The following is a 12,882-nucleotide window of genomic DNA, read 5'->3' on the forward strand; positions in this document are numbered from 1 at the left end:
ACTACTGTTGGAAAGGATGTTTGAAAATCATTTATGTTTGCTGTGCAACTTTGCATGATAATGTAACATTTTTTTTAAAAAAAATCAGAAAACTGCATTTAAATTAAAGAAAGGAATGGAAACCTTAAAAAGAAAAATGTATTTTTTGCCATCCTGGAAACACTGTACAAGCTTACATGTAATTTAATCATCAATAAAGAGTTAAATCTCAGAACTGATTACTACAATATCTTATCCTAAAGATGTTAACCTCTGGCTCAGTTATTGCATTCGAGTCAGAATTACAGCATTTACCCTCAGTAAATGTGAAAGGATGTTGTTCTTCGACAGTGGCTGAGGCTATAATATTCTTAACAATAAAGCACCAATTATTTGAACTGTTACAGAGACAAAGCATATTTCTGAGAAGGGGCATGGATACCCAGAGTCAACTGTCAGAAGAATAAAAATTTACTGCGAATTTCATTGGTGGCCGTAAATGGAACTACTCTACATTAATCGCAATAGAACGCATTACAATTTTTCTTTTCTTCTGCTTCCACCATACCTCAAACCCATTCTGGCCAGGTATTTCAGACAAGACTTCAGATTCAAACTCTCAGTTCCTGTCATCCGTTCTTATTCCCATACCCATCCAAGGAAGTGCTGCACGGGGCAAGTCTCAGTGAATGCTGCTGGTCAACAAGGTTCTTGGTATTTCAAAAACAAAAAATAAAATGGCAGCATCATGGAGAATGCACAAAATGTTGAAGTCTAGCTCCTTGGCCGCAAATGGATTACTGTTCGACTCTTTCTCCCTCCAAACCCCACCCCCTCCCCTCCCCCCTGCCCTACCCCATCCGTTCCAGCTCTTGAATACAAAATTAAGTCTATTAAAATTCATCAATCTAAAGAGATGATGTCTGGGATGCTGCTGCCTCCTCCTCCGCCTCCTGCTATCACCCCAGCTTCTGTCCGGCTGGTGCTGCTGCTCTCGTGGTGTTGAGTCGATGAGATGATGCTTCCGCCGACAGTGGGGGGCGTCATAGTCGGTGATCCAACAGCAGAGGAGAGATTGTCCAGAAATATAGATTGACAATACTGCAGTTGAGGAAGTGGGAGGGGGGAAAAAGAAGTGAATGAGATACACTGTGATCTGATATGAACTGAAGTTTCCTTTTGGGGGAGAAGGGGGCAAATTGCTTTTCTCTCTGCACCATCCCACAGTTGAAGTCTCTCAAGTAACCTGCTCCCAGGCCTCTGTCAGTCACAAGGAGGTAGGGCAAGGAGAGTTCTGCAGAAAAAGACTCTCTTCTTCCTTACGAGAAAGTACCTGCTCCTCTGCTTAGTATAGCTGAGATCAGACACTTGATGCTAAGGCAAATACTGGCATATCAATGCATTGATAAGAAATGCTGACATGAAATCCAGGATTTTTTGGTCCCGTTATGGCTGTGTACATTTTTAAAATCCTATATCACTAGAGTTAAAATGAATTCTGTTCTTCATTTTAAAATGTTAGTTAGTCCCTAAATCAATCCCCCAAATCAGCATGCAAACCAGTAATCTGGTGTGTAATTAAAAAGATGGAGTAAAGTGTGAAATTATAGACAGCATGGAAGGTGACACCTGAGCACACTAGCACTGCTGTGCAAACAAAGATATGTTTTTGATCATTTTGTATTTTAAATTACTTATGGCTTTCAAGATTTGTTTTTATATTTAGAATAAAAGAAGGGATTGAGTGTTAAATTTTAAATAGTATTGCCGTTCGTAAGATCAAAGGATTTATAAAATGGAGGTTTTGTATTGTTCAGTTCACCCAAGAATTCATCTGGTTGCTGTGGGAGACAGAATGAAATGTTACATTGGTGCAGTAGGGGTGCTCTTCTGAAATTGGGACCTGAAGCATGTTATTGCAGCACAGTATTTATTCTGCATCTGGCTATCCTGTACCTGATCGGGGAATGACTGATCCCTCACCTTAATGAGCAAGGAAAAAATAAAATAGAAAAGAATAAAAAACAAGCCCAATTCTTGCATTGGTTAAGTAGTTAAAAGGGAAGAAATGTATTAAGATGGAATCTACAGGTAAGAACTGTGCTCCCTTGCACTCTGGTTCCAGGGGCACTATACTTGGTGCAGACACAGCTCCCACTGACACAGCAGATGTAGATCTCTTGGGTAAGAGGACGAAGGACTAGCAGATGCTCTGCAATGGTTGGGTGAGCACTAGTCCCAGTCAGTACAACTCCCTTAGTATGAGGAGTTTTTAAATCCACTAGCACTGGTTCCCTTTCTTTCTCAAGGATGGCTCAGCATCAGTCCGTATAAGGCAAATGATGAGTTCCTAATCAAATTAACTTGGTCCGGTAGCAGTGGAGACTCAGGAGCAGCCACTGAAGGTAATAGCGCCATCTCTGCTAACCACTTGATGAAGAATGGTGCCGGGAAAAAAGGTTTTGGATTGGGGAGGGGGGGGGGGGGGGGGGAGAAGGAAGGTATGGGAAGAAGTTGGAGAAGAGGAGCGGGGCATTTGGAGACTATTATAGAGTCGCTCTGCCAAAACGCACACAAAATATAAAAGTGCCTGTAGTGTCACAGAACAAATGATAAATGTAACTCAATGTACTATAGAAAGCACCTTGTGGTGAATGTAAAAACCATTTCTTGCAGTGCATCTCTAATTTTATCAGTCCTACAAGAAGCTACATTACATACATACCTGAGGATCGCTCTGAAACAATGAGAAAAAGTCCAGATCTGAAAAATAAATTGCATTTACAATCAGATGAAGTACTGTAAAAAGAATTGAATATCGAATAAAATCAGCATGTCCCATTTCCAAATGCATTTGAAGTCCCAACACAACAGAATTGATGGAGGGGAGGAACGAACCTGCATGAAGTTTAGTTAAAACAAGTTTGTGCTAATCACATGACAATCAGGCGATCACAGGTAGACAAAAGACAAAGTGGTACTTAAGTCTGCAGACACTAATGATGGGAAACATTCAAATTTATTCACACTGACCAGGACATTAAGTCACTAATTGGTGCTTAGTGGTCAAAGGTGCCATCATGGCCGATGTCGAGATTTGAAAAATATACAAACTACTTTAATGTAAATCAGCTACCGCTACCACCTTGGCCACCTGCAACAACCTGGTGGCCAGTTAATTACAGATTGTCATTAGCTATTGGTTTTAGTAAGAAAATTAAATGCTGTAATAAGCTGCAGATTCGTGCTCCAAAACATGGCACCAAGACATGGGTTTATGCCTTAGATTTATCAATTTTTAGCCACATTTAAAAGGAAGCACTGAGCACTGGAAGGAAAACAAAATCTTTGGCAAGTAACCTTTTGCTCTTGCACTTCTCCTGGTAGTTGCTTACAGAACAGCATCAGCAAAGGCCCAGGGATGTGTTTGTTCAGTTTCTAAAAAGAACTTATCAAATTATAATAAGGATGGGGACGAGGAGAGCGCAAAAAAGAGAGCAGCCTCACATTCCGTTTCTATAGAGAGTTTGATGTCAACTATACAAATATTACAGGATGTGTTTGTCCTACATCACCCGGTCATGCTCATTTCTGTGGGATAAACAGAGCACCACAACGGATATCGCCAACCAGGACTAAATCAAAAGCAAAATGCTGCGGATGCTGGAAATCTGAAATAAGAAGAGAATGCTGGAAATACTCAGCAAGTCAGGCAGCATCTGTGGAGAAAGAAAGAGAGAGTTAACATTTCAGGTCAATGACCTTTTGTCAGGACTGGAAGAAGTTAAAGATTTAACCATTTTTAAAGCAAGTACTGAGCCTGGGAAAGGTGGTGGGGGGGGGGCGTGGAAGGGGAAGGTTGGATAAAACAAAAGGGAAGGTCTGTGATAGGGTGGAGTGGAGGGGCAGGCTGTGATTAAATGGCCAAAGGGATGATGGTGCAAGGCAAGGGGGGCAGTAATGGAACAAGAAACAAAAGATGGGTCTAGAGGAGCTGTAAATGGCAACAGCAGAATCATTACCAGCACTTGCTGTCCGAAAAAAATGGGAGCAGTAGTTATTGAAATTAATGTTGAAGGTTGTAAAATGCCTCACTGAAAGAGCTTCATTGGAACAGTGTGGGAGGCAGAGGACAGAGAGGTTAAAGTGGGAGTGGGATGGAGAATTAAAATGACAAGCGACCGGAAGCTCAGGGTCACGCTTGCGGACCGAACGGAGGTGTTCAGCAAAGTGATCACCCAATCTGCACGTTATCTCTCTAGTGTGGAGGAGACCGCATTGTGAGCAGCGAATACAGTATATTAAATTGAAAAAAGTACAAGTAAATCGCTGTGTCACCTGGAAGGAGTGTCTGGGACCCTGGACGGTGGAAAGGAAGGAGGTGAAAGGGCAGGTGTTACATCTCCTGTGCTTGCACAGGAAGGTGCCATGGGAAGGGGAGCGGGTGTTGGGGTGGGGGGGTGATGGAAGAGTGGACCAGGGTGTCGCTGAGGGAACAGAACCTTCGGAATGCTGAAAGGGGAGGGGAAGATAGGTTTGGTGACGGCCTGTGGGCCCTCCGCTTCTTCCTTGAACGGTGGCCCAACCAGTCCCCATCCACCACCACCCTGCTCCGCCCGGCTGAACTCGTTCTTACGTTGAACAACTTCTCCTTTGTCTCCACTCACTGCCTCCAAATAAAAGGTGTTGTTATGGAAACCCGTATGGGACCCAGCTATGCCTGCCTTTTTGTGGGATACATGGATCATTCTTTGTTTCAGTCCTACTCAGGTCCCCTCACTCACCTCTTTTTCCAGTACATTGATGTTTGTATCGGTGCCATTTCCTGCTCTCGCCCTGAACTGGAAAATTTCATCAACTTTGCTTCCAATTTCCATCCTTCCCTCGCCTACACATGGTCTATCTCCAACTCTTCCCTTCCCTTCTTCGACTTCTCTATCTCCATTTCTGGGGATAGGCTGTCAACCAATATCTATTATAAACCGACTCCCACAGTTACCTTGATTACACTTCCTCCCACCCCGCTTCCTGTAACGACTCTATTCCTTTCTCCCAGTTTCTCCGTCGCATCTGTTCTGACGATGCCACCTTCCACCCCAATGCTTCCGAAATGTTTTCCTTTTTCCTCAACCCAGGATTTCCCTCCACTGTAGTTGACAGGGCCCTTGACCGTGTCAGTCCCATTTCCTGCACTTTTGCCCTCACCCCTTCCCCTCCCTCCCAGAACCACAATAGGGTCCCCCTTGTCTTTATCTTCCACCCCGCCTCCACATTCAACATATAATCCTCCGCCATCTCCAGCATGATGCTACCACCAAACACATCTTCCCCTCCCATCCCAGCATTCCAAAGGGACCGATCCCTCCACGACACCCTGGTGCACTCTTCCATCACCCCCAACCCCTGCTCCCCTTCCCACGGCACTTTCTCGTGCAAGCGCAGGAGATGCAACACCTGCCCTTTCACCTCCTTCCTTCCCACCGTCCAGGGCCCCAAACACTCCTTCCAGGTGAAACAACGATTTACTTGTACTTCTTAGTACTCCGTATTCGCAGCTCACAATGCGGTCTCCTCTACAGTGGGGAGACCAAACGCAGACTGGGTGATTGTTTTGCTGAACACGTACTTTCAGTCAGCAAGTGTGACCCTGACCTGCCGGTCGCTTGCCATTTTAACTCCCAATCCCACTCCCACTCTGACCTTTCTGTCCTCAGCCTCCTAACACCGTTCAACTGAAGCTCAATGAAAGCTCGAGGAACACCCCCCTCCTCTTTCAATGAGGCATTTTACAACCTTCCGGACTCAACACTGATTTCAATAACTCCAGATCATAACCACTGCTCCCATTTTTCAGACAGCAGGTGCTGGTAATGGTTCTGATGTTGCCATTTACAGCTCCTCTACACCCATCTTTTGTTACCACCCTCCTTGCCTTACACAATCATCCCATTTGTCATTTAACCACTCCTGCCCTCCACCTTATCACAGATCTTCCCTTTTATTCTATCCTCCCCTTGCTCTCCCCTTTGCCTGGCTCTGCACTTGCTTACGAAAAGTCAGCGATCTGAAATGTTAACTCTTTCTCTCTCCACAGATGCTGCCTGACTTGGAGTATTTCCAGCATTTTCTGTTTTTATTTTTAACTCGGACTACTTCAACAACAAATAAAACAAAGCTTTTAAACAAAAACAGAAAATGCTGAAAGTACTCAGCAAGTCAGACACCTTCTGTGAAAGAAGGAAGAATGTGAATGTTTCAGACATACCCCTTCATCAGAACAGTATTTTATAGATGAATGGGTTATAGAAGGAGGAGAGCAAGGGAAGGGAGAAAAAAAACACATGCTCAAGAAAAAGCATGAGCTGCAAAGTTATTAGGTGGAGAACGGGATATGTTTAAATGACAGAAGTGATAATAGCGTAAGACAAAAGGCGAGAGAAATTAGAGAAGTAAAAGACATTAACAAGACCAGGGGATGTGTTAATAATTAGACCAGGTTAGCCAAGTTGTAGATGGGAGCATGAAAACCTGGAAAAGAGGAGCAGGCTCCAGTGGTGGAAGGCAAATGCAGGCCTACTCCAGGGTGCAGACCACCCCGCCGGCAGTGTACCAGTGGTGGTCCCCAACCCCAGAAGCACTGATACACCCATCCTACATTGCCAGCACCTAATTCAGAAAGAAAACGAGAGCTGTGGTTAAGGTCTGAAATTGTTGAAGTCAGTATTAAAGCCAGAAAGTTGCAAAGTGCCTTGTAGAAAGACAAGGTGCTGGTCCTCGAGCTTGCAACGAGTTTCACTGGAACAACATAGAAGTCTAAGGAGAGGTCAGAATGGGAGTGGGACAGAGAATTAAGGTGGCAAGCGACAGGGAGCTCAGGGTTATACTTGCTGAACACCTTTGTTCTGTCTGCAAATACCTAATCTATGTTTAGTCCCTCTGATGTAGAGGAGACTGCAGCATGAGCAAAAAATACAGTGCAATAGGTTGGAGCAAACACAAATAAGTCGCTGTCTCACCCAGAAAAAGTGTTTGGGGCCCTGGATGGTGGTGTGGGAGTAGATGAATGGGCAGGTGTTCCATCTCATGTGCATGAATGAGAAGGTGCCAGGGAAAGAAAAGCAGGTAGGAATTTTGGAACAGTGGACCAATGTGTCACAGAGGGAATGGTCCTTTCGGAATGCTGAAGGGGAGGGGAGAGGAAGATGTGTTTGATGAAAACAAAGCTCTTGTCTGGCAAAATTGGCATGATTTGAGCTTGCTTCTTGTGGCCAATGCAAAAAAAAAAAATCGAGTTCCACTGGCAAGCACACGAACCGAAAGGAACCACATGGGAAGTAATCAAAAAATAGGTACAGAGAGAACACCTACTCAAGATTTGTATAGCTGAGATCAAACTCTAGAGAAATGGAATGTGGGACGTTTCTCCTGTTTTTTTATTTCCCGTGCTAACTATAATTTGTTAAATCCTCAGTAAATACTGCAAATTGCCACTGTAAGTTGTCCATCTCTCCAACTCATACAATTAACAGTGTTATAGGCTACAACTATGAATTAAGTTTATTAACTACGTTAAACAGAAGCAGAACAACATGACAGATTTCAATAGATTGCAAAGCTTTATTTAACTCACAGTCCTTGTTTCAAAACAAATGAACATCTTAGAACTTTAGCAGATCCAACACGCTGGGGATGATATCATCCCCCATCTAGGTGCTGGACAGGTGGGGCGTACCCATAGTATGCTGCTCCTGTCCAGCTGGGTGCAAGGCCTTAAGGTTCAATTCTTCTAGGCTCCCACCAGTGAAACTACAAGAAAATGAGGCAAGAGTGGCGGGAACTACAGGAAAATTAGGATGGATGGAACTAGAGGAACATAAGGTTGAGGGGTGAGAATACCTCCTGTGCCTTATTTGAATTACTACACTCACTCCCCCCCCGCCCCCGCCCCTCTTGGGGAAAGCCCCAAAAATCCCAGAACATGAAAGGGGCTGAGATCTAGCACCATGGGTCTTTGCTCCTATTCCTTGTCATTAGCCCCTGGAGATAAATGTTCCTCGGGTGCTAATAGCAGGAAAATTGGCCCCTCAGTTTGCACCAGGTGCCCATGATTGAGAGGTTTTACACGAGACAGACAGTTGCTTGGAAAAAAGAACATAGACGGGTATAGGGGAGCGGTCAGTATAGCAGGATTAGACTAGCTTGTGTGGAGAAAAACACAGATTTGATTGGCCAAAAGGCCCATTTCTGTGCTGTAAACATTCTAAGATTTCATGATAATTTCAATCAGGGAGGCTACATACTGCTTCACAGCTCAGCAGGTTTATGCAATTAGCAACTGAGCCACAGAAACCAGCTAGGTCCTCAATTCCCTCCATCTACGTTTAGGTAGCGTTAAAACTAAAGCTACAAAGAGAGGAAAACAAACAAAAACACTCGGGATCACTATCCAGTGACCTTTGCTGGAAGGACACTTGTGTGGATGTCGAGTGAGGACAGGATTGGGTATAGCTATGATGTACCCTGCCAACACCACCCCCCACCCCCCCCCCCCCCCCCACAAAAAAAAAATAGCCAGCTCTACACGTTTACTTTTGGACCGATAGTTGGGTCCTTTGGATGAGGTACCAGAACATAGCCTATTCCTAGCATGATTCTTTGCCTTCAGAAGAGATGGAAGGGAGGGATGGGGGAAAGATTTCCTTTTTTTAAAAAAAAAGTAGAGTAAATGAAGGAATAATTGATATCACATCCTGTCCTTACTTTGAATTTCTGGCGGAAGAGCTGCCATTGTTGAGTGATGGAATGTGGCTGGATAGTCCGCTAACTGAGGCAAAAAACTTGTATCAACTGATGTGACATTTGGCAATCGAACTGAAGATGGCTGATAAGCAAGAACCCTGTAACACAGAGGGAAAAAATCAGTCAGCTGGTTCCATGAATATAGATGATTTTAAAATAAGCTGCTTAACTCTTGCACTGCCTAGCTCAGTGAGTAAATGCATCGTTTGGCGTGCACTCAAGTTATATAGGCCAGGAATTTTCAGGTTTGATCCTTAGGGTTCCCAGTCCTAATCGCTGTCCAGTGGCCCCTATTAGAAAGTGTACGTGTATACATTTGATGAGGACAGAAGCAGGGTCAGCTATAATGCTGCCTTCCCACTGTTAAATGTTTATACTTATTGTCAACACTCAACAGATGAAAACGGGCCACATGAGCAAGGAGGAGATGGTTGGCAGCATTTGTGGTACCATACCCCAGCAGCAGTGACGACAGGAACAAAGAAAGGCCCAGGAGAAAAAACACCATTCAGCTCTTGGTCCAAATGAAAGATGGAAGTGGAAAATAGCTGCATCTTTTTGCAGGCAATGAGCAAAACAATTGGTGTTGAGAATAAAAGCAACAAGTGCAATACGTATCCTACTAACCCTTTGCTGGCAGTGTCTTCTGTATCCGATGGGTATAAGCACCTTTTCTTTAGCGGAGGATCTTCCTCTTCATCAGAGGAGGAACTATCAATTGTAAGATCTATGATCTCAACCTTCTTGTTGCTACTTGCTTCACTGGCTGACACTGTACAGCTAGTCTTGTTGGTGACACTTGAACCTGCTGAAATTGGAAAATAGTTTGTGTTACTATAGGAAAATAAAAAGGAAAAACGGCAAATGCTGGAAATACATAGCAGGTCAGTCAACATCTGTGGTGAATAGACAGATTACGACCTTTCAGGTGTGTACCCTTCATCAGACCTAAAATATCATAATCTGTCTTTTCTCCACAGATGCTGGCTGACCTGTATTTTCTATTTTTATATTACTACGGGTCTTTTTTTTTACTGACCAAAGTAAATACCTGCTACGCTGCTGATAGTCAACATAAGACTATTTTTAAAAATCTCCTATCCTTTCAGAGAATCATAGAAAATTTACGGCACCGATGGAGGCCATTCGGCCCATCATGTCAGCACCGGCTGAGAAACAAGCCACCCAGCCTAATCCCACTTTCCCTCATTTGGTCCGTGGCTCTGCAGGTCACGGCTCTTCAGGTGCACATCCAGGTACTTTTTAAATGAGTTGAGGGTTTCTGCCTCTACCATCCTGTCAGGCAGTGAGTTCCAGACCCCCGCCACCCTCTGGGTGAAAACATTTTTCCTCATTTCTGCTCTAATCCTTCTATCAATCACTTTAAATCTATGGCCTCTGGTTATTGACCCCTCCACTAAGGGAAATAGGTCCCTCATAATTTTGTACACCTCAATCAAATCACCCCTATTTTAATTTTTCTCCTCCCACATCAAATGTTATTCCCCAGCCAAGAAAGTAGGCAAACTGTTTCAAAATCTCTTGGCAATTCTTATCTGTAAATGGGCATTAGGCAGTACACCCCAATCAAGCACCAGTTTTTCCTCAATATCACCATGGTTGAAAAGAATAGGATAAAAAATTAAGTAGCAATTGTTAAATGATGTTAAGCTTGCTTCCAGGAAAGCATTAGAACAGTCGAGTCTGGAGGTGACGGCATGAATGAGGGTTTCAGTAGCAGATGGGCTGAGGCAGGGGAGGAGGTGGATGATGTTACGGAGGTGGAAGAGGGCGATCTTTGAGATGGAGAGGATATGGAGATGGAAGTTCAGCTCGGGATCAAATAGGACACCGAGATTGCAAATAATCCGGTTCAACCTGAGACAGTGGCCAGGGAGGGGGAAGGAAACAATGGCAGGGGTATGGAGTTTGTGGCAAGGGCCAAAGACGATGACTTAGCACTTCCCAATGTAGACTCGATTATTACAATATTTTCCTCAACGGTCTGACATCCCCTACCCTCCAGACTCCAGGCTGTTCAAACCTTTGCTATTCACATTGCTATCCCCACACCAAGTCCTGTGCACCTATCACACCTGGCCTACCCCCAGGCCTCAATATAATTTTTTTCTCCTCTTTAAATCCCACCATGGCCTCACTTCTCCCCATCTCTGTAACCTCCTCCAATCCTACAACACCCACAAACTCTGTTCCTCTGATTCTGGCCTCTTCTGTGCATCCCTCCTCCCTTTGCCCCACTAGTGGAGGCCGTGCCTTCAGTTGCCTATGTCTCACTCTCTGAAATTTCCTCCCACTCTCCTCCTTTTAGACCCTCTTTAAAACCTACCTCTTTCACAAAGCTTTTAGACACCCTCCTAATTTCTCCTTCTTTGGTTTATTGCCTGTTTTCCTCATGCCTCTTTGAAATGCCTAGGGACTTTTTTAAAAAAATGTTAAAGGCACTATACAAATGTCACTAACCAAAAAGAGGGTTGAAAGTTTGATAGACAGGTACATGCTAATTTGAAGAATATACTGTACACCAGGGGCTACGTAGAAGGAATATCAGCATATTCCATCAAAGCCCTGTTGCAGGATCCAGTTTGACCACGTTTAGCATGAAAAATGTTGCACCTGGTATGTACCTGACGCAACACAGCTCTCAACATTACACTTCAGTGATTCACAGGACAAAAAAAATACGATCAGCTCAAATAACCACTGTCTGTTAACGAAGCTGATTGGCTCACCGCAAATGGGTCAGTTACCTCTGGTGACTGGTTACAGAATGGCACCAATGGTGGATGGTACAGAGAAAGACAATGAAGAAAAAGGGAAAAAATTAGGAAAGTGTGGGGATGGACTAGCTCACCCTAAGCACATAAATAAAGCTCACAGGAGTAACACTCGCAAATTTCAGCACTTAAGAATGTCGCAAAAAATAGATTTTTCCACCTAGTCTTATAGACTATCAAATTATGGAAAAATATAAAAAAGCAAATTCAGCAAATAACCACAGCTTAGTGTTGTGAAACACTTTCCAAAGAAAGTATCCATACATTTCAGAACTCTCATATACATACATGTAATTTCAACTTTTGTACACTGTGAATTGGATAGTTTCAAACATTCCTTCTTGGGCCTCATTGGACACCAGGAGCCATCTTCTTGGAACTTAATCTCATCTACATCTGTGCAAGAATTCAGGATTTCCATAAACAGACTGGAAGAGAAAACGAAGAGTTATTTTAATATTAAAAAAAATGTTGAAATCTAAAATGCCATCAACCAAAACTTTTAATATTTCATCCTTTATGGACAGTAATACAGTCTGTCTTCACGCCCAGATGATGGGCACCTAATCCTGGAAGGGAGGAGGGGGAAAAGAGAAGGGAGAAAATAAAAATCAACCACAGCTGCTCCCATTGCTCCCTGCAGCTGGTAATTGGGGCCAGGAGCATACATTTTGTTGGGAAGCTGTATGTGGCACAGATAAATCTAAAATAGGGAAGGATAGAAATAAGAAAACACTTACTCAAAATCATAGGTGACACAGCAAATTACAGCACCAACACTTGCATTTGAGTAGCACCTTTGACATCCCACGGCACTTCACAGAGGAGGAAGATGAACCAAGCAGTAGAGAGGATTTAGCAGAGTTGACAGTTGGCAGTCAGAAAGGTAGGTTTTGAGGAGTGTTTTTTAAAAAAAGGCAGGGGTGAGAAGTAGTAAGATATTTAATGAGTGTGTTCTGGGGAGTGCAATCAAGATGGCTGAAAGCTCTGCTACCAAGCAGGGAATGTTAGGAGAGGGGTGCACAGGGGTCCAGAGGTGGAGGACAACAGGGTACGGCCAGGAATGTAAGTCTGGAGAAGGTTGCAGTAGAGTGGGGCATGGCCATGGATGAATTTGTAAATAGGGCAAGGATTGAGAATTTGGTGTGCTGGGAGACAAGAAGCTAGCTTAGGAGGAGATGCTGGTTGAGGCGGATGCTGGGATAGTCACAATCCTAGAAATAGTCCATCAGCTTTTTGTACATGTCATTAGAGATGAGGATAGATGGAGCAGGGCAGAGTGGATTGGTTAGAGGAAGCAGTCAGTCAC

At 43.8% G+C, this 12,882-nt stretch overlaps 1 protein-coding gene across 3 annotated transcripts in view; it reads right to left on the reverse strand.

Annotated features, from left to right (window-relative positions):
• Window positions 1-829: 829 nt before the first annotated feature.
• The window catches only part of pias2 (protein inhibitor of activated STAT, 2), a 60,453-nt gene continuing 48,400 nt past the window's right edge, over window positions 830-12,882 (reverse strand). For 2 of the 3 annotated variants that reach the window (XM_067983132.1, XM_067983152.1), the window contains 5 exons: window positions 11,862-12,001; window positions 9,406-9,586; window positions 8,740-8,876; window positions 2,705-2,742; window positions 830-1,080 (listed from right to left, as the gene is read on the reverse strand). In XM_067983132.1, coding sequence (XP_067839233.1) covers window positions 883-1,080; window positions 2,705-2,742; window positions 8,740-8,876; window positions 9,406-9,586; window positions 11,862-12,001 — 694 coding nt within the window. In that variant the 3' untranslated portion in view covers window positions 830-882. The remainder of the gene's footprint in view (window positions 1,081-2,704; window positions 2,743-8,739; window positions 8,877-9,405; window positions 9,587-11,861; window positions 12,002-12,882) is intronic. The other variant, XM_067983141.1, reaches the window with a different exon arrangement.

Source organism: Heptranchias perlo, chromosome 1 (genome assembly GCF_035084215.1).
Source record: "Heptranchias perlo isolate sHepPer1 chromosome 1, sHepPer1.hap1, whole genome shotgun sequence".
Lineage (NCBI taxonomy): Eukaryota > Metazoa > Chordata > Chondrichthyes > Hexanchiformes > Hexanchidae > Heptranchias > Heptranchias perlo.